Below are 22763 nucleotides of genomic sequence, written 5' to 3'. Positions count from 1 at the left end.
GAAGAATTCAAATAGGGCATTGTATCTCTCATTTCCATGAACAAAAGATCACCATTTGTCTTTTCTAATGTAGCTTGAATAATATTAAGATAAAAATGTTGCATGGGATTCAAAGCATGTATAAAATGCTACTCATACTTACACCATACTGGATGAAATGGGTCCAAGTTGGCCTGCCATAGGACTGAAATGGCCAATGGCATGGGAAATAAAGAAGCTAAATCATGGAGATATATATATATATATATATTTTCTTTTTGGCTTTTTGCTATTTTTCTTGGGCCGCTCCTGGGGCATATGGAGGTTCCCAGACTAGGGGTCAAATCGGAGCTGTAGCTGCTGGCCTACACCAGAGCCACAGCAACGTGGGATCCTAGCCATGTCTGCGACCTACACCACAGCTCAGGGCAATACCGGATCCTTAACCCACTGAGCAAGGCCAAAAATCGAACCCACAACTTCATGGTTTCTTGTAGGATTTGTTAACCACTGAGCCACCACAGGAACTCCAATCATGGATATATATTAAAAGACACTGGTATTCTGGACTTATTGAGCAACATCTTTCAAACTGCAGATGATGTCTGTGCTGATAAAGTGCTTTTATGAAAAATGCATAGGATTTCCCCTTTCTGAAACACTTCTGAAATAATTCTCACCAAGAAAAGTTCTCTAGACTGCCACATCATAAATGCATATTTCAGTGGGGGACTTTAACACTTACATCAATGGACAGATCATTCAGGACAAAAAATCAACAAGGAATCACAGGAATCACAGGCATTAAATGACACCCTAGACCAGACAGACTTAACTGATATTTATAGAACATTTCATCCCAAAGCAGCAGAATATACATTCTTCTCAAGTGCACATGAAACATTCTCTAGGACAGATCACATCCTGGGCCATAGATCAAGACTTGATATTTTTTTTTTAATTGAAATTATCTCAAGCATTTTCTCTGACCACAATCTTATGAGACTATAAATCAATTATAAGAAAAACACAAAACAAAACAAAAACACAGTGGAGTTCCCATTGTGGCTCAGCAGAGACAAAACTGACTAGCAGCCATGAGGACACAGGTTTGATCCCTGGCCTTGCTCAGTGGGTTAAGGATCTGGTGTTGCTGTGAGCTGTGTGGTGTAGGTCACAGATATGGCTCAGATCCCACATTGCCATGACTGTGGTATAGGCCACCCTCTACAGCTCTGAATCAACCCCTAGCCTGGGAATCTCCATATGCCTTGGGTGCGGTCCTAAAAAGACAAAAGAAAAAAAAGAAGAAAGAAAGAAAAAAACAGCAAAAAACACAAACTCCTGGAAGCTAAACAATATGCTACTAACCACCAATGGATTAGTAAAAGGAAAGGAATCATAAATATTAGAGCAGAAATTAATGACATAGAGACAAAGAAAATAACTCAAAGAGGAAATTAAAAGATACTTAGAGATATGACAAATGACAATAAAGATATGACAATTCAAAACCTAAGGAACACAGCAGAAGTAGTTCTGAGAGGCAAGTTTACAGCAAAACAGTCTTATCTCAGGAAACAAGAAAAAGCTCATATAAAAAACCTAACCTTATGCCTAAAACATCTAGAGAAGGAGGAACAAACAGACAAAACCCAGCATTAGTAAAAGGAAAGGAATCATAAATATTAGAGCAGAAATTAATGACATAGAGACAAAGAAAATAATAGAGAAGAGCAATGAAACAAAAAGTTGGTTCTCTGAAGAGATGAACAAAATTGATTAACCTTTAGCCAAATTCATCAAGAAAAAAAAAAGGGAGAGGCAATAAAATTAGAAATGAAAAAGGAGAAGTTACAACTAACACCACAGAAATAAAAAGGATCATAAGAGACTACTATTAGCAACTATATGCCAATAAAATGGAAAACCTGGAAAAAATGGACAGATTCTTACAAAGGTACAACCTACCAAGACTGAACCAGGAAGAAATAGAAAATATGAACAGACCAATCACAAGTACTGAAATTGAAAACTTGATTTAAAAAACTTCCAAAAAACAAAAGTTTAGGACCTGATGGCTTCATAGGTGAATTCTAACAAACTTTCAGAGAAGAGTTAACACCTATTCTTCTGAAACTCTTGCAAAAAATTGCAGAGGAAGGAACACTTCCTCTGTGACGAAGTGAGGCCACTGTCACCCTAACACAAAAACCAGACAAGGATACCACAAAAAAAGAATATTACAGGCCAGTATCACTGATGAACATAGATGCATAAATCCTCAACAAAATATTAGCAGACTGAATACAAGTACATATTAAAGGATCATACACCATGATCAAGTGGGATTTATCCCAGGGATGCAAGGATTCTTCAATATCTGCAAAACAATCAGTGTGATACACCACATCAACAAAATGAAAAATGAAAACCATATTATAATCCCAATAGAGCCAAAGAGCTTTCAACAAAATTCAATACCCATTTCTGATTAAAAAAAAAAGAAAAACTCTCCAGGGAGTGGGCAGAGAGGGGACCTATTTCAACATAATAAAAGCCATATATGACAAACCCACAGCTGACATCATTCTCAATGGTGAAAAGCTGAAAACATTTCCACTAAGATCTGGAACAAGGTAAGGATGTCCACTTTCACTACTGTTATTCAACATAGTTTTGGAAGTCCTAGACCAAGCAAACAGAGAAGGAAAAGAAATAAAAGGAATCTAAATTGGAGAAGAAGTAAAACTATCACTGTCTGCAGATGACATGATACTACACCTAGAAAATCCTAAAGACCCTATGAGAAAATTGTTAGAGCTCATCAATGAATTTGGTAAAGTTGCAGGACACAAAATTAATACACAGAAATAGATTTGCATTTCTATATACTAGCAGTGAAAGATCAGAAAGAGAAATTAGGGAAACTATCCCATTTACCTCACATCAAAAAGAATAAATTACCTAGGAATAAACCAACCTAAAAAGACAAAAGGCCCATACTCTGAAAACTACAAGATGCTGATGAAAGAAATCAAAGAAGACACAAACAGATGGAAGACAGATCATGCTCTTGGATTGGAAGAATCAAAATTGTCAAAATGACTATACTACTCAAGACAATCTACAGATTCACTGCAATCCCTATCAAATTACCACAGACATTCTCCACAGAACTGAACAAAATATTTTAAAATTTGTATGAAATCGCAAAAGACCTTGAATAGCCAAAGCAATTCTGAGAAAGAAAAAATGGAGCTGGAGGAATCAGGCTCCTTGACTTCAGGCTATACTACAAAACTACAGACATCCAAACAGTATGGTACTGGCACAAAAACAGACATACATAGCAATGGAATAGGATAGAAACCCCAGAAATAAATCCAAGCACCTACAGTCAACTAACCTATGAAAAAGGAGGCAAAACATACAGTAGAGGAAAAATAGTCTTTTTCAGTAAGTGGTCCTGGGAAAACTGGAAAGATACATATAAAAGAATGAAATTAGCACATTATCTAATACCATACACAAAAATAAATTCAAAATAAATTAAAGAGTTAAATTAAAGGCCATATACTATAAAATTCCTAGAGGAAAACACAGGCAGAAAGTTCTTTGACATAAATCACAGCAACATCTTGTTTGATCCACCTCCTAGAGTAATGACAATAAAGACAAAAGTAAACCAGTGGGACCTTATTTAACTCAAAATCTTTAGCACAGCAAAAGAAACCATTAAAAAAAAAAAAAAAAGACAACCCACAGAATGGAAGAAAATCTTTGCAAACGACGTAACTGACCAGGGCCTAATCTCTAAAATATACAAACAACACATACAACTAACTCAACAACAAAAAACCACAAACAACCCAAATGAAAAATGGGCAGAAAACCCATATAGACATCTATCCAAAGAAGACATATGGATGGCCAATAGGAACATGAAAAAATGTTCAACATCACTGATTATTACAGAAACGCAAATCAAAATTACAATGTGGTACCACCTCCCACTGGTCAGAATGGCCATCATTAACAAGTCAATAATTAGCAAATGCTGGAGAAGATGTGGAGAAAAAGGAACACTTCTTCACTGTTAGTGGTAACATAAATTGGTACAACCATTATGGAAAATAGTAATGGAGCTTTCTCAAAAAACTAAATATAGAACTACCATGTTATCCAAGAATCCCACTCCTGGGCATATATCCAGACAAAACTATCAACAAAACAAAAAAGTAACCAACAAAATGGGAGAAAATATTTGCAAACCCCATATCTAAATAAGGGGTTAAAATACAAAATATATAGAGAAGTTATACAACTAAGTAACAAAAAAACCCAATCTGATTAAAACATAGGTAGAGGATCTGAATAGACATTTTTCCATAGAAGACATATAAATGGTCAAAAGGTACATGAAAAGGTGCTAAGAGTCACCAATCATGAGGGACATGTAGATTAAAACTGCAGTGAGCTGTGACATCACACTGTTAGAATGGCTATCACTAAAAAAAACCAGAAATAATAAGTTGGCTAGAATGTGGAGAAAAAGGAACCCTTTGCACCGTTGGTGGGAATGTAAATCAGAGCAGCCATTATGGAAAGCAGTATGGAGGTTCCTCAAAAAATTAAAAAATTAAATATGATCAAGAGATTCCACTTCTGGGCATTTAGCTGAAGAAAATGAAAACAAAAACTCAGAGAGATATTTGCAACCCCATGTTCACTTCAGCATTATTTACAATATTCAAGATATGGAAGCAACTATGTCATGTTCACTGATAGATGAATAAACAATATGCGTTATATATACACAATGGAATATTATTCAGCCATAAAAAGGATATTTTGCCATTTGTGACAACATGGATGGACATTGAGAGTATTATGCTAAATGAAATAAGTCAAACAGAAAGTCAAATACTGCATGGCATCACCCATATGTGGAATCTAAAGAAATCCCCAGAAAACCAAGAAAGGAAGGAAGGGAAAAAGGGAGGAGGGAGAGAGGAAGGGAAGGAAAAAAATACCAAAACAACCAAACAAATAAAGCTCATGAATAGAGAGAACAAATTGCTGGTTTCCAGAGGCAGGGTGGGGTGGGGGTAGTATGTGAAATGAGTGAAGGGGTTAAAAAGTACAAACTTCCAGTTACATAATAAATGTCATAGAGATGCAATGTACATACAGCATGACTATATATATTAATAATACAATACTGTATGTTTGAAAGTTGCTGAGAGAGTAAATCTTCAAAGTTTTCATCCTAAGAAAAAGTTTCCTAACTATGTATGGTAATGGAGGTTAAATAGAATTACCGTGACAGTTATTCCCCAATATAAAGAAATATGGAATCATTATGTTGTATACCTGAAATGAATATGTCAACTATATCTAAATATTTTATTCCATTTAACAGAACTTAGGGTCCAAAGTGAAATGATTCTTTAATATGAAAGTGGATGCTATAAAATTAGAAAATAGGGTCTGTTTATAACATACCCTGACTTGGGTTTTGTTACTGATCTCACCGATGGCGGGCCAGGACAGGGAGTAGGGTCATTCCTTTTATCTGTGTTAAAGAAAAGTGTTGTATCGGGAGACACTTTATGTAACCCTAAGTCAATGGAAATAGAACAGTTTACATTAGTGTAATTTCCTAATAATTTTCCAAATGATTTTCCAAATAAATGTTAGTTTTACTTCAATAAAGGTAGGAAAATAAATACTATTCTAATTCAAAATAGAGTATTAAGTGTTCCTTTTGTAGTTCTGAACATATTGTGTGGACATAGACAATGGACCCTCAGTGAGTCATAAACCATACCCTTTGGGGGCAGGTGGTACCTATGACTTGTTTCTAACCAAGAGGACCTGACAAAGGTGATGTGACAGTCACTACCATGATTATTTTATATAGGACTCCATCTCAGCAGACTTGAACCAGTCTTCTGCTGGCCTTGGAGAAGTAAACTGTGAAGTGTGAGAGGGCCTGAGAGAGGCCACATGATGAAGAACTGAGGAGGGGCCTCTAGAGGTCAAGAGTGGCCCTCCACTGACAGCCAGGCAGAAAATGCCGAACTTTGTGCTACAACTTGGAGGAACTGAATTCTGCCAATCCACTCATGACCTTGGACATAGATTCCCAAGTTCCAGAACAAAACAAAGCCTGGTCAACACAAAGATGGCAGCTTTGTGAATTTCTGACCAGGGGAGCCAGTTAAGCCATGCCTAGATCTTGCCTCATGAGAACTGTGAGTACTAAATGTATGTTGTTTGAAGCCATTAAATTTGTGGCAACTTATGCATCAATAGAAAATTATTATGAAGATGAAAGTTGTATTCTGAGTTTTCTATGCATAAAATATTTAGGGACATTATCTTTTTTTTTTTTTAATTTTTAATTTTTTTGGCCACACCCAAGGGATATGGAAGTTCCCAGGCCAGGGATCGAATCTGAACTGCAGCCGTGACTACACCAGCTGTGGCAATGCCAGATTCTTAACCCACTGTGCCTAGTTGGGGATCAAACCTTTGTCATCAGAGACACAACTCCAGCTCCTTAACCCTCTGCGCCATAAGAGGAACGCCTATGGGTATGTTATCTTGGTAGCAAAACCTTTGGAACATTTTGTGTTTATAGCAGTCACCACAGTGATTGAGCAGTGATAGAGGGGAGAACAAGTGGAAAAATAGGCCCTGAATAGATAAACATTTGCCCTTCATAAACAAAGAGTAAGAACTCTGTGTATCAGTTCTGTAGCCCTGGAATTTGGGTATCGTGTGTGTAGCAGGTACATGGCATGTAGGCAGCACTAAATATATAACTGAATGAAAAATGAATGGATAAGAATTGAAATGCCAAATTTTCCCCAAGTGGGGCTAATGCATCAGTGATAGGTTAAAAATCATAGATTTGTATCGTACTCTGTTCTTAGAAAATGTCTTTAAAGTTACATAAACTCAAAGTTCCCATTGTGATGCAGTGTAAACGAGCCTGACTAGTATCCATGAAGTCGTGAGTAAGATCCTTGGCCTTGCTCCGTGGGTTAAGGATCTGGCATTGCCATAAGCTGTGGTATAGGCCAGCAGCTACAGCTCCAATTTGACCCCTAGCCTGGGAATTTCCATATTTTTTAGAGCTGCAAGTGAAGCCCTAAAAAAAAAAAAAAAAATACATGAATTCACTGGTTCTCAAACTAAAAAGAATAAAACCACACCCGATGTATTTCACATGAGTAAAATAAGGTTTTGTGAGCTTATATGCTCAAGGCAACACCTAATATATAGGAAAGCTTAGAGCAGAGACGTAGCAATGATTGTTTATGGAATCAGGGTTGTATACAAGGTTTGGAATCAGAAAGGTCTGGTTTGGAGCAGCATATGTAGCATTTTCCTTTCTCATTCAGTTTCAGAGGGGAGTGTGATGAGAGAGATTACAATCAGGCTATTATAAGTAGAAATGACCAAGATATAAAAACTGCTGGGGAGGCAGCATCTCTCAGTGAGTACTGAAGAGAGGAAATATTTCTGGCTTAGGCAGCCCACAGCTCAGACTGTACAATTTCCCCTGTAGCTGTACCTGCTTAGTTGAGAAAAATTATACTCCTTTTGTCAATATAATTTCCATTTTTCTACTGATGCATACATGGCTTATCTTTGATGAGGAAACTGTGTTACTGATTTTATCATTTTTGTATCGTAGTATTTGTCTTACAAAGATGAATGATACATATATACTTGTTAAATGAATAAGTAATTAGAGTAATACTTACATATCTTAGTATACAAATCTATAAAGAACAAAGTACATTCAGGCCTGGTAACATAATGCTATTATTATTATTACCACTATTTTGGGGAATAGTTGAGAAATTTGGAGAGAAAAGTTCTGAATTTGCTGAGTCACTTTAGGGATATAAATAAAATTCAGGTGTCTGGATTATTTTTACACCACAGGCTAAATCTGTTCTCATCAAAATCAATTGGCTTTTGGTGAAGGAGGTATTCAACACAATTCAACAGCTTCTATCTTTCACAATATATCAGATTATATTTAATGCATTAAAAGAGTTATTTAATGCAATTATTTTGGTCCTATTCATTACTCTAGTAAAAAATTATGACTGCTATCTGGAATGGAGAAGAAATGTTATATGTTGTTGGGTGACCAGGCTAAGAATATTTAAACATTCCCTGAAACCATGCTTTAACCAAAAAGTGAGTTTTTTAAATCTAGTTTTCTACTACATCAGATTTACTGAACTTTTAACTATCATATGGTATGTTTCAAAATATATGATTTTGAATGGATGAATTCTATTTGGTACCTGTACCTCATACCAATATTACTGTATATTTAGTACTTACTATTTTAAACCTCTTCAGTATCATCTTTAGGGATAGAAGGAAAAAGAAAGCAATATTTTTAGAGTTTCACCTATGTGTCTTACAATATATATATATATTTTGTATTTTAAAAATTGTCTCTATAACTTTTCATCTTAGGTACTAGCCATACCATTTCAAGACAAGTAGCTGAGACTAAAGAAGGTTAGGAACTTGCCTGGGTTAGCAGGCAAGAAAAAAGCTAAGATTAGAGCCCACTTTTTTCTTGAGTACCACATTCTTGTTCTTTCTATATACCTTCGCTCATCACTAATTGTCAAGAAAATATTCTAGAAGATCAGTATAAATCCTTCCTCTTTTAATTGAATCTCATTTGTTTTTATTCATTTTTCCATGGCCAATTCATACACATTTTACATTTGTACCCTTATATTCAACATTCACATTACCGATCTGCTTCCCTCTTATGGGTTAAACATCTAGAATCTCTTTACCTTCTCCTCACAGAATCAATTTTTAGTTCCTTTAATTTTATTTTATTAAGAGTGCAGAGAAAAATGTGTTAATCTCTTTCTAGTTAGAAGCAATGCCTACAATGTCACTTCCTTCGCAGGAACAGAATTGTGCAAACAGTATTTATCTTGACAGATGTCAGAAGAAATGATGATATGAATGAGCTACCAGTCCCGACAGTAAATACTTCCTTTGTCACTGAGGAAATGAACTCAAGCTTTCACGAAAATTTACCAGAAAGAAACTGTGATTTTAGAAGAAACTCAACCCAAGTATTATTTTATTTCTATAGTTTTATATTTCATTCACCCTAAAAATAATTTGAGAGGCTTACAATGAGGAATGGTATCATATATAACTTGGACTGCTAATAAGAAGGAAAGAGGAAAAGCCATCCTGAATGGGGAGGGAGAAATTTCAGGGTCAAGGGTCAGTTGACAGAATTTATTCAGTCTTCCAGTTAGAATAGAAAACGCACGTTCTCAAAGTAACGGCAACACTTTCTCTTGGTCTTCCACAAGAAACAGAAGAGATGAAATGATTGTTTGAACATTCCAAGACTTGGCCTTAAAAAAAGTTTTCTCAGGAAGTGTTCACATGAACAATACTGGAGGCATGTTAAGAACATGTTAACTGGAATTTATCTCAACTGCATGAGATAGAGTTTGCTACATTTTTGTCTCAGTTCCTCTTTATTTGATATACCACAAGTGAGCACAGCAATGTAGTCTCAAATAAAGGTGATCAATTTAAAAAAAACTGTTGTATACTGTTTCATTACGGTTAATCTTTCAGAATTCAGCTTTGAAGCAAGTAAGACAAAAGCATTTTTTAAAAAGCCCTCACAAAGAAAACTTCATTGATTTCATTGATGCCCATACAACCTATCAAATTAAATTCAGATTCTTGATTTGTCTGTTCCACCATGATCTGGTCCTAACTTTGGTGCCTTTTATGTACTCTGTGTTCTAACAAAACAAAATAAAAAAAAAAACTATAAATAAATGACACTAATCTGCTCTTCTGTCATTGTCTCAATGTCTAAATCTGCTCTTCTGTCATTCTGTCTAAAGTCACTGAAAAGAAATAAACACTAATTACGGTCTAAGTTCTAAGATTAATACTCAATATTATGTACTGTCTCATTATCTGGTCAAATTAGTAGAGCCTTAAATGGTCAAACCGTAAGATCCCCTCCTCATTCTGATGGATATAAGGACCTCTGGATAAACCATCCTTGTTATAAGGGGGATCAGGTACAATTTCTGCTTATCCCTAAGCAGCTGGGTTTCAGTTTCCTGCCAGTCTATGAAATTGTTCAACCAAGCCAATCACAACTTCCTGTAGGAACCAGGGGGCACTCCACCCTTTTAATACTAAAATGCCTGCCTTCTACAGCTCCTGGTTGTTTACTCTGTCCCAGAGTATAACTCCCATTTGGCCCTGCACGGTGTATGGTGTCCTGCTCCTTAAACTGCGAAGAGAAGTGCCTAATAAACTCTGGTCTATCGTACTTATCCGGTGTCACGTGTGGTAGGTTTGGCCATTGCCATAACCCTGGGATGGAAATTTCCCCCTTCACCAGCCAGGGGATAAGAGGCAGTTCAGCTGTTAAACATAGCACAAAAACAGCAACCTGATAATCAAATAAATAATACTTAATATGAAGAAAATTTGACTTCTGAATCCTGGAGTTCTCTTGTGACACAGTGAGTTAAGATCCATCAGTGTCACTGCAATGGCATGGGTGTGGGTTTTATCTCTGGCCTAGGAACATCCATATCCCATGGGCACAGCCAAAAATACAAACAAAACAAAATAAAATTCTGACTTCTGAAGTAAGTTAAAAATGTATTTTTCCCTAAAATCATATAATTTTAAATAAATTGGACAAGATCTAAGAAACCTCCAAAATACCCCCTTTTTTTACTCAATAATTTTACTTCTGGAAATATATTTTAAGGAAATAATAAACATCATGGCAGTAGTTTTTCACTGTGGTATTGTCTATTATGCCAAAAAAGGGAAGAAGCACAAGTGTACAGCAGTTGAGGAATGGCTGTCGTAGATGATTAAATTTCTATATGACATAATAAAAACTATTATTTAAACTTATGTTTTTTGAAGAGCTGTTGATGCTCTATTAAAATATATCTATAAATTGCAATGTACTCAACTTTCACAGGGTGTGTACATGGGTATGAATAAGATAAGAAGGAAAGAGAATATAAATTGTCATATTACAATGGCTTCTATTTTCATCTTTGTATTTTTCACTACTACCACAATTTACTGGGAATCAAACAACCAATCTAGTTATCCAGGAAGCTAGTTAGCTATTTACACACATACAAGCCTACCTACACACACTTACACACACACTCATTTGATGTACACATTCAAAGAAGAGACTTGAAAATGATACATGCATTTAGTCCTTAAGCTACTGGCAGCTAAAAGCTAGATGGGAGGTTTGTTTTTTAGATCTGTAAAATATGAAAGATAAATGAAAATCATCATGCGTTCTTTATACCCTAGGGATAAAATCCTTTGAGCAAACGGGGATATGCAGTACAAGAATTGTACATGTTCATACATGTATGCATGGATTATGACACATTTTAATTTTCAATAGACAGTTTCATGTAGTCATTGTTTCCTATGTATTAGCTCCACTTCAAGTATCCTGCAAATTCTTGGAAGCAGAGTTCTTACTATAGGCTTTTACTATATCTGCCTCTTATCTAGGTTAAGGGTGAATCTATATTCAGTATGAACCACTTACTTGTTTATACTGTGAAAGTGAAAGACATGCCTTTGTTTATTGTAACTCTACTTTCTGTAACCTTATATTCTTTGAAAAAAACTCAGGTAAATTTAACAGTTAACAAAGTTGGCTAAAATTTTTCAGTATTTTTACTGAATACAGAACATGCTCCATGGAACATGAGAGTATTTTTTAAACTAATCTCCTGATCATAATATGATATCTTTGAGAAATACTAGATAAGATATTTAGAACTAGTCCTACCATCTAGGAGGTTCCTAGAGTCTGAATATAGATATCTACCTAAATAACCTCTTTGGAAGTTTGTGGACTCTCAGTGTAAACACATAAGTGAGAAAAAGAAGAGAGTGGTATTAGTATTTAGTAGGAATTGTTATACATTATTTCAGAATCAAACAGAAACTATGCAAGGGCAAAGTAAACAGAATTATTTTCATATCTTAGGTACCTAACATTTAAGATTTTTATTTGTTTTCTTTATTTGTATATTGGGATAACATTTTGACTTACCAACTTAAAGCCATTATCAAGAATGCAATCTTTTCCATCAAAAACATTTACTGAAATATAATCCAGAGTGAATATTAGGGTTTATTTGCTATGTATCTATGTATGTAAACTTCCTCTCCTCCTCCAAATATGAAAACATAATTCTTTCAATATCTTCTCATATTGCTAGCTTGAAACCTCCATTAAGAGAACAAACTGGGAAGTCATACCATGTGTTGTTTGCTTTTAAAGCTGTTCTTGGAGTTCCCATTGTGGCTTAGTGGGTTAAGAACCTAACTAATATCCACAATGATTTGGGTTCGATCCCTGGCCTTGCTCAGTGGGTTAAGGATCCTGTGTTGCTGCAAGTTAGATTCGTAGGTCACAGATGCAGCTTGGATCCTGTAATGCTGTGGCTGTGGTGTAGGCCTGGAGCTGAAACGCCAATTTGACTCCTAGCGTGGGAACTTCCATATGCCACAGGAGCAGCTCTAAAAAGCAAAAGCGAATAAATAAATAAATAAATAAATAAATAAAAATCTGTTTTTAAATATTTCTGCTCAGCTAAAATTTTAGGCCAAAAGCTCTTTTCGGTGAGTTTTAAAAAAGGAGAAGAGAGGAAGCAGTTCTAATGTAGGGCTAAGGGAGAGTCCCTGCACTTCTGTCACAACTAGCCAATAAAATTCCTTAGGAGCAAAGTAAAGGTAAATGCTCTCACTATTCTCTTCAGCATTATACAACAAGTTTTAATAAATGCAATAAAGAAAAAAATTAAATTACACTTATCCCCATTGGAACGGAAGAAGTAAAACTGTCTTTGTAGGGGAGGTAACATAATCTTGCATGTAGAAAATCTTAAGGATTCCAGAAAAAACTATTAGAACTAGAAACATTAGCAAGATTATCAGCTAAAAAGTCTCCATATAAAAGCCAAATGTATTTCTATAAATGGCAGTGAATAAGTGGTTCAAAAAAATGACCTTAGATTTCTGCATCATACCATACACAAACCCCAGCACAAAAACAGGTCATTGACCTGAATGTTTAAATCTTCTGGTGTAAAACACAGGAAAGAATCTTTCTGACCTTGATATAGTGCTTAATACACTATCAAGAGCAGTATGGTCCACAAACAAAATATCAATGCACTGAATTCCATGAAAATGTAAAACTTCTTATTTAAAGCATACCTTTAAGAAAATAAAAATTTAAGACACAGTCTAGAAGGAAATAAATGCATGTCAGATATCTTATAAAAGATTTATATCCAAAATACATAAGGAACTCTTACAACTCAGTAAGAAGACAAACAAGCCACATAAATAATCAGCTAAGGATATGAATAAACACTTTACCAAAGAATGCCTTACTTATAACCACCTGAAAATATGCTCACTCTCATAAATCATTAGGAAAATGCGAGTTAAAACAAAAGGGAGACAACATCCACACCCATCCCAAAAGACAGACATTACCAAGTGCTGGTAATGACATGGAGAAGGTGGAACCCTCAGACATTGCTGGAAAGAATACAATGCGCTCACCTTGGAAAAACTATTTGGCGGTTTCTTAAATAGTTAAAAAAAGAGACCTACCATGGAACTCGGCAATTCCACTACCAGGAAGGCATTCAAAAATATCATATGTCCAAACTAAATCTTGCATGCAAATATTAAGAAAAAACAGGAAAAATCCAATGGATAAATGAATATAACCTATCCAAACAATGGAACACCTCCTACCCATAAAGAAAGCAAACTTCTGATATGTGCCACAAAATAAGTAAACTTCAAAAATATTCCTAATGAAAGGAGCCAGACTCCAAAACTGCATACAGCATGATTTAATTTATATGAAATACCCAGAAAAGTTAAACTTAAGGAGACTGAGCTTAAATTTCCCACCTGTGGCTGGGAGAGGAGTGCTGAAAGTGGCTATTGATAGCAAGCTCAAGGGAACTTTTGGTAATGACTGAAATGTTCTAAAACAAGATTGAGGTGATGGTCACACAACTCTGTAAATTTATGGAGTCATGGATTTCTACACTTATAAAGTGCATGTTTATGACATGTGAGTTATATCTCAATAAAGTTGTTAAAATAATGGTTTACAAAGGGCAATGCACATTTGGTAGTACAACCAACTCAGATCCAATGAGATCTGTTACAGTAGCCTCCTGTTTCTAAAAGATCATAAAGATGGTGGATTAATGAGGAATAGAAAATGAGCTGCTATTTCCATAAAAGACACTGCTCTCTTTTGAACCAGAACATGTTTAATGTCCTTCACTATTACACTTACTAATTAGTCTTTCTAGCCTTGCAGTTATAGAACTATGCATAGGCAAGTATCTTTTTTAAAATCAGAAGAATTTCTTTGGCTTGTTTCAAACAGCTGTGTTTCTGGAGCCATAAGATGGAGTTCTAAATAAGAAAGAGACTCATTTCTTCAGCATTGCATTTTATTCTTTTTCTGATAATTTCTTTTTTAGAGAAGAGGATATAACATTTGTCAAGTGTATGGTAAGTGTAAGATTTTGTGCTAGGTTTACTTGCAATTATGTGAGATACAGAGAAATGGTCTTATTTTATGGATGAACAAACTTATTCTCAAAATTTAAGTAGGTGAGAGAGCAGAACTCCAACTCATGCCTTTCTGATTCCAAAACTCATGACCTGTTCTCTCCATTTTGCTGCCTTGTGCTTGCTTGGATAGAGACTTTCAAAAGTCTCTATTTGTTGAGCAGCACCTATATCTTTGAAGTTTACAGTTAAAAGCTAAAGGATCTATTTTATAAAAATAGTTATTCCTAAAATTTTATTGTCATAATTATTCACATTTCAGATTCTCTTTCTTACTCAAGTATAAGTTAAGTCATAGATCAAGGTCTTTGTTGGATTCCTGCTAGTAACCCAGCAACCAACAAAATGTAAATCAAGCCATGGGTGTTCTATGAATAAGTATTAATGAATAAAAAATGACAAATGTATTCAATATGAGTTTAAAAAAGAATTACAAAATTTATTTGTATTATATAAGTTTTTTGTAGGGAGAAAAGCAGCTTTTTAAATTTTTTTTAACTTTATAGATCCTTAGAGAAGTAATTCTTAAAAGACTTTGGTTTCAAGATGCCATTTATATTTTTTAATATTAGTAGGGTCCTCAAAGAGTTTTTGTTTATCGGGGTTACATTTATGTATATTTTCTGTATTATAAACTGTTTTACATTATTGCAAATATGCTTGATATTGAGTTAAGTAGAAGAGAGCTGAATTCTCTTATCTGCTCTGTACACAGTCTCTTGTGGTGTCACACATCATGTAATTTATGAAAAAACTCCACTGTATATTCACAGGAAAATGAGGGTGCAAAAAGCAAATGCCACTACAGTATTATTATGAAAATAATTTTGACCTAGAAAACCACCTGAAAGAATCTTGGGAACTATGAGGATTCTCAGCTTTCAGAACTTCACAGTAGAGAGAATTTTTTAAAAATCTGCTTTCTTTTCCTATCCCTTATTTTGAAATTACTTTTGATACCAATAAGTAAAAACATACTTTTTTGGGAGTTCCTGTTGTGGCTCAGTGGTAATGCACCCAACTAGTAATCATGAGGATGTGGGTTTGATCCCTGGTCTCGCTCAGTGGGTTAAGTATCTGGAGTTGCCATGAGCTGTGGCGCAGGTTGCAGATGTGGCTGGGATCCTATGTTGCTGTTGCTGTGGCGTGGGCTAGCAGCTGTAGCTCAGATTCAACCCCTAGCCTAGGAACTTAAATCTGCCGTAGGTGTGGCCCCCCTCCTGCCCTGCAAAAGAATATACTTTTTCCTTTTCTGTGAGGGGTGCTTGTTTCATATAATTCTCATAAAATATTTTATGCTAGAGCCAGTTAGAATGGGTTAATAAAAGATATATTTTATTTCTATTTTTAATGGGTTTATATAATCGAAATGAAAATTCACTAACCACTATTTCCCCCACTGTTTGGGAAAGCAGAATTATAACAGTTTATTCTTCTCAGCTTCTTTGATCATACCCTTATCTTGTTTTACAAAGGCAATTAAATTATTAACTTAGATAGCTTTTTCAGTATTGATGAAGCTATTGGACACTGCTGTTTTTCCCTACACATGAGAAATAACCAAGAATTTAATTATATCTTATTATGGACAATTTCATACATACAAAAAGTAGTGACAAGACTATAATAAAACCCAGTATGGTTAATCTTCCAGCTCCAAAATTTAATCAAATCATGGTCAATTTTGTTTCATCTATTTCTCCACCACTCTCCACACAGCTAATTTTGAAGCAAATTCCACACGAGACAGTAGCATCTGGAAAAATACCAGCACACATCTCTAAAAATTATACTCCACTTTTATTGAACATATTAACATAAAAATGGCACTGCTAGCTAAAAATAACAGTAAAACCTTAGTATCATCAAATATACCGTCACTCAAATTCGGCTTCTGGTGGACTAGCAAATTACAGAGAGGTTAGCTAGGGGTGCACTTGCCTGCTACTAATATGAAACTTCTAGATATTATTTGCCAAAACCTGCCATTTCTGGCTCTAGTCTTGCAAATACATGTATTTAAATACCTCTGAGGTACTTAAGACTTATTTGAAGACAATACAAATTGTTTCAAAACATTGAATTTAAAATGAGGTCAAGTTACCTAAGGACACATGGAAAATATATTCAGCATTAATCAATGTAGGGTAAATATAATGAGGAAAATATTTTTATTATTATTTTAGGCAACTATCTAAATAATAAGGATCATGCAAAGACATAATATAATACACTATTAGCAAATTTATTGTTCAAAACCATAATCCTATTTTCTTATTTTGCAAAATCTATATACAGAGGAAATTGAATTTAGTTTTTGGACTAGATTATTTACAAGAACAAATCATAGTTCTTATTTCTGTTATTCTTATATTTTAAAGCTTTTATCTTAATTGTAGTAAAAGAAAATACGATAATGTTTCAAAAGAAAAATAAGGTTGAAAAGGTAATTACTTTGACATAGTATTAATAATAATGCAGCTAGAAAATAAGACATACTCATGTAGATAGAGTCTTCATGATTTAGTAAAAATGCTTTGAAGATTTTTATTGTACTCTGAAAAAGGTAATTTTGGCATTGCTGGAAAGTATTATGTTGTTTTGCTTTATGAGCTGGAGGGAACTGGAATAGTTTGTAGCAAGTAATTATTTTTATAAAAAGTGCCCCTGGATTTTAAGGCTCACCCCTGGAATGTTCATCAGTACTTAAAGTACAGTCTGCGTGCAATAAAACCATGATAAGCTGATTTATCTGTCTCTGGCAGAAGAAAAATTACCCAATTTTAAAAGGAAAACAAAAACATTAGATTCCAAATCAATTCATTCTCTATGAAAATAAAGAGAGTAAAATTGCTCAAAGCAAAACCAGTTTCACATCTACATATGCTAAGGTCTAAAATGTGCAAGGAGCAACAGCAGATACACTGAAGAAATACCTCTTTTTGTTCTTTATTAGTTCAGCCCTTAAAAAAAAAAACCCTCCAGCACATATGCCATCTATACATATAACCATCTCTACACAGATCCACATATATTTATGAATATTTTCTGTTGATGGATGGTATCTATGAAACACAAAGAATATACTTGAATGAGAATACAGGTAATATTCATTATTAAAAATTATTAATTTTGACAAAATTTATACTTTATCTCACAGATTTAAATAAGAGAATTTTTGATTTGCAAACTAAATGCAATATTAGCTCTGGATTAGGTCCTGGATCAGAAATAAAAAAAAATTAGGGGCTGGTAGGAAAACTCAAGATTTGGATAAAGCTTGTAGATACTCTAAAACTCTCATATTAATGTTGATTTCTTCTTTTGGTCATTTTTGTTATCATCAGTTAACAGTAGTGCAACTGGGTAAAGGGTGAGCAAAAGAACTGACTACTCTTTTGTGGAGTCCAAAAGTATTTCAAAATAAAAAGTTTAAAAATTCTGTCATAAGTTTGGTTTACAGATGAACACTATCAGAATAATTGATAGTGTTCAAATTGTCAAAGTATAGGAGAATTTATACCTCAGAAAAATTCAAGATAATTTTTTACTTTTTTGTAAAAGAATGTCTTATAGCCCTATGACCATATTACTCAATAGTGAAATCATCATGGTGTATTGTAATGACATGCACATTTAAACAAATGAAATTAATAAAATGAGCTAAATATATATCCTTTAGTAATGTGTCACATTAATGGTCATGTCATTACTGTCTTTTATATTCAAATGTATAGCCTGCTTAATTTTGAAATTTTCCAATACACAATTTTTGACATAAAATGTGATGTTTTCTAAAATTTAATGAGTTATCTCAACTGAAATTCAAATACATATCTTAACCCAACATTAAAGTAAAGAGAACTAGATTATTTGATTTCCTTTACCTGAAACTGTGTGATCCTTGGAGTCTCTTGTTATTTTTATCCTGGCATGAGGAAAGATGTACTGCACAGTTTTCCCATTCATCTGTATAATCTAAGACATACATGTGATAAGGTGAAAAAGCAATGTTAAAGACACTTAAAGGGCAATATACAGAATTCACTTGTCTTTTTTTTTTCAAAGCACATTGATTCAATTAATGAAAATATATTAGAAGGTTTTCAATTGATGACAATTTAAGCATCTTATTCCACATAATGATATTATTGGTTTCTGAGTTTATTACAGTCTTCACCTTCATAACCAATTTCTCTTGTAAACTGCTTTGTTGTCTTTGGAAAATCAATGAGCACATGATTGGTGTCTGTTACTACAGTAGTACACAGTCAGTAGTTATGATGGTGGATAGAGAATGTGCATGGAAAACTGACATCTGCTAACTTTATTTTGGACAGCCTAGAAATAGAAAGCCACTTTTAATTTCCAGCAATCAAGTGGCTGTAAGGGAGAAAGGCTGGAGAAATCCTCATACACCATCTGTATCACTATACCAGGAATGGATGTTTAAGCTACTTTGATTTCATTTTGGAACTGTGCTTTTGCTGAGCACATCACCAGAAGTTTCAATGGACACCTAATGCTGAGATTAATTTTCTATAAATAAATTCTCTGCTTAGTGTAATATTTTCTGAAGCCTTCTTTGTATGCAAAAGTTTATCTCATTTATTTCTGATGTTCCTTTGGGTAGGAGAAACAACATTCAAAGCTTTTGTTGCAAGTCTGTGATTTCAATTCTCATTACAGAGGCATGAACATGAGAATACTATAGATGTGCATTATCGCTGTGTCCACAGGGCAAAATGAGATATCTGAAACAAAAGTAAATTGGAAAATGCACACAAATGCCTTATATTTTATGGAATTTGGCTTCCAAAGAGATTTATGAAATAGTGAAAGACAGAAAGAATAAGATATTTATATACCTATATTAACAGAATTTTATTAGTATGGAATCTTGTACCTATCACCTTGGTAAAGAAACACGCAATACTACACATTTCAGAATATGTTTAAGAACTGTTTGGGAATACTAAGCCAATATATTAAGAATTTATAACTAAATGTATTTACATTTGTGAAGAAAGATTCCTTGGAATACACATGTGGTTTTACTGTGCCTTTGAAAATCCATCTGTAAAATTGCTAGAACTCCAGAAATTAAAAGGAAAACATAGACTGAAAAAATGCAAACCTCAATTATAGCCTTTAGCTTTTATTCTCTTCAGGAAAGGATAAGCTTCATGAGATCTCTGATGAACAGAAAACACTTCCCAAACAGCAGTACAATGCTGTCAAGTTCAAGAATATTATATGAATTCTACAAAGTAAAACTAAAATATTGTTTGCAAGATTATAAAAATATATGGTCAGTATTATAAGTCAATCTAGATAATTCACACTAATGCTAACTTTGTAAACCACTGAAGACCTTGTTTATAGTCATAACAAAAAAGTGCATTTTCCTCTTCACTCCTGCCTCTTCTCTTTCTCCCTCTCCTCTGGTCTTTCTTTCCACTCCCTTCATCTTTTCTCTTTCTTCTACTTGCCTTCTTCCTCTCCTCATCTCCCTCCTCCCTCCCCTAATATGCATTTAAATATTTTTATCTTTTACCAAAAATTAAATCCCATGCATCGAAATTTTTAAAACTATTAGGTATAACCGAATGTTGCTTTGTTACTGCAGATAGTTCATTAAAACTGTGGTTAGTATTTCGTTTTATTTCAATTATCTTCTAATTTCATGTATTATCCAACAATGATTTTAAAAAGTCACTTTTACTCCAACTTGGCCAAAAATAAACAGAGAAAACATAGGTTTACCTTTTTTTATTCTAATTCTCCAGACTGGTGAGAAGTGGGTATAATTTCACAGTACTCCTACTGCATGTTCTAGAGGAGTAATCAGGCTTCCTAAATTTGTCATCTGAGTTTTATCACCTAGTCACTATTGCCTTTTACCCTGTTTTTGAGATGATGTTAATAGAAGGGGTGTTAAAGTTTTTCATTTCCATGAAATACTGCTTTCAGAGCCCCTCGGGTTTCAGAGACTGTCTACAACCAGCTTCATGAATTCACTTAATACATTAAAACATTGAATTGTCCTAATTTTCATCAATGTGACCAAGAGTCTCTGTTAAAGTAGTATCTGTCTCCCAGGTTTGAACTAGCTGGATATTGGATTTTTTCTAACCATTGAAGGTGAAAGTTGAAAGAGGTCTCTAGAAGATGAGGTGTTAGGCTAAGTGTTACTTCTGCAAAATAAGAGTAGGAGCAAGGTCAGAGGGCAGGACTGACGTCAAGTAGTGCCTCATACCCTTCCTCAAGAACCAGGCTTCTGATGTTACAGACTTTTGACGATCCTGCATTGACAGAACTATACCTATATGCCACCCAGGAAAAAAGCTTCTTCCTCTTTTCTACACACAAACATATCAAAAGAAATAATTTTCATGAACTGGTCCTTCATACCTATGAAATAACCACTCTTGTGTTATCATATCTTTTATTTATACAGACATAATTCTTTCTCTCACTTAAATAACTTGTATGCTAGATGCAGTGGACAGAGTGCCCTTCTAGAGTTCCACTGTATTAGGCACTGAATAGATACCCTGGTGCATGGAGTGGAGAGCATTTACTCTCTGGAAACCCAAAGACCAAGACACAATGAATAGTGCCCTACTGGAGCACAAAGGAATAACATCCGCCATAGATTGGTGGGGAGGTGGAAATGGTGGTATCAGAAAAATCTTCCTGAAAGATGAGGCATGCACATGAGGACCTGAATGATGGACAGGGTTAGCCAAGAGAAGAGGAAGAATGCTCAGGAAGAGGAAACAAGACATTCGAAAGCTCAGAAAAAAGAAAAAGAGTGGCTCTTTCAGAGAAGCTCAATGTATCAATAGAGTGATTGCATGGGAATTGCAGAAGGTGTAAGGCATTAGTGCAGAGTGAAGGCTATGTGTACTAGAAGAGAAATGCTGACCTTTATAACAATCCTGTTAAGGGTATTTGTCCTATGTATAGAGGGAGTGACTGAAGAAAATTTTTTTTTAAAAAGTCCGGTGATCTGTTCAATTCACAAAGCAGAATTTAATATCTCAATACAGCAGAGGTTAAACATCAGTATTTAACCTCCTTCCTTTGAAAGGAAACAAATATGATTTTGCAAATTTGGCTGATTTTTATAGTTAATATGATAAATAAAATTTTTCAGAGATACTATTTTATTTCTCTAATGTATGTTTTACACTAAATATTTTTAAAAGCAGGAGTTCCTGGAGTTCCCGTCATGGCTCAGTGCTTAACGAATCCGACTAGGAACCATGAGGTTTCGGGTTTGATCCCTGGCCTTGCTCAGTGGGTTAAGGATCCCGTGTTAATGTCAGCTGTGGTGTAGGCTGCAGACGCGGCTCGGATTCCGCATTGCTGTGGCTCTGTTGTAGGCTGGTGGCTACAGCTCTGATTAGACCCCTAGCCTGGGAACCTCCATATGCCATGGGAGCGGCCCAAGAAATGGCAAAAAAGACAAAAAAAAAAAAAAAAAAAAAGCAGGAGTTCCTGTCGTGGCTCAGTGGTTAACAAATCCGACTAGGAACCATGAGGTTTCGGGTTTGATCCCTGGCCTTGCTCAGTGAGGTAAGGATCCGGCGTTGCCGTGAGCTGTGGTGTAGGTTGCAGACGTGGCTCAGATCGCACTTTGCTGTGGCTCTGGTGTAGGCCGGCGTCTACAGCTCCGATTAGACCCCTAGCCTGGGAACCTCCATATGTCGCAGGAACAGTCCTAGAAATGGCAAAAAGACCAAAAAAAAAAAATATATATATATATATTAGAAAGCAGATAAATTAGTGCTTGCATGAGTTAATTTGGTTTTACAACTTCTGCTTTCAGAGCATTTTATAAACATAAATTCTTGCTATGCATAAGTTTTCAAATAAAAGCAGCTGGGCTTACTGGTGCCAAAGGCTTGATACTACCTTTTTATGATTAAATACGCAAAGAAGAGACTAAATCAAGAATCATTATGTATTTTGCTATTTTGCTATTATTTCTAGACCAAAATATAGTTTTGATGAGTTCAGGAAATATTTTTTGGGGATGGACACAGATT

The 22763-nt window shown here is 34.8% G+C and overlaps 1 protein-coding gene across 1 annotated transcript in view; it reads right to left on the bottom strand.

Moving 5' to 3' along the window:
• Positions 1–22763, bottom strand: part of PCLO (piccolo presynaptic cytomatrix protein) — a 400569-nt gene that overhangs the window by 131324 nt on the left and 246482 nt on the right. The window contains 1 exon segment of the mRNA XM_047753722.1: positions 18594–18684. Coding sequence (XP_047609678.1) covers positions 18594–18684 — 91 coding nt within the window.

The sequence above is a fragment of the Phacochoerus africanus genome, chromosome 11 (assembly GCF_016906955.1).
Source record: "Phacochoerus africanus isolate WHEZ1 chromosome 11, ROS_Pafr_v1, whole genome shotgun sequence".
Taxonomy (NCBI): Eukaryota; Metazoa; Chordata; class Mammalia; order Artiodactyla; family Suidae; genus Phacochoerus; species Phacochoerus africanus.
The sequence above is the reverse complement of the archived record's forward strand: the minus strand, read 5'-3'. Positions and strand labels throughout refer to the sequence as shown.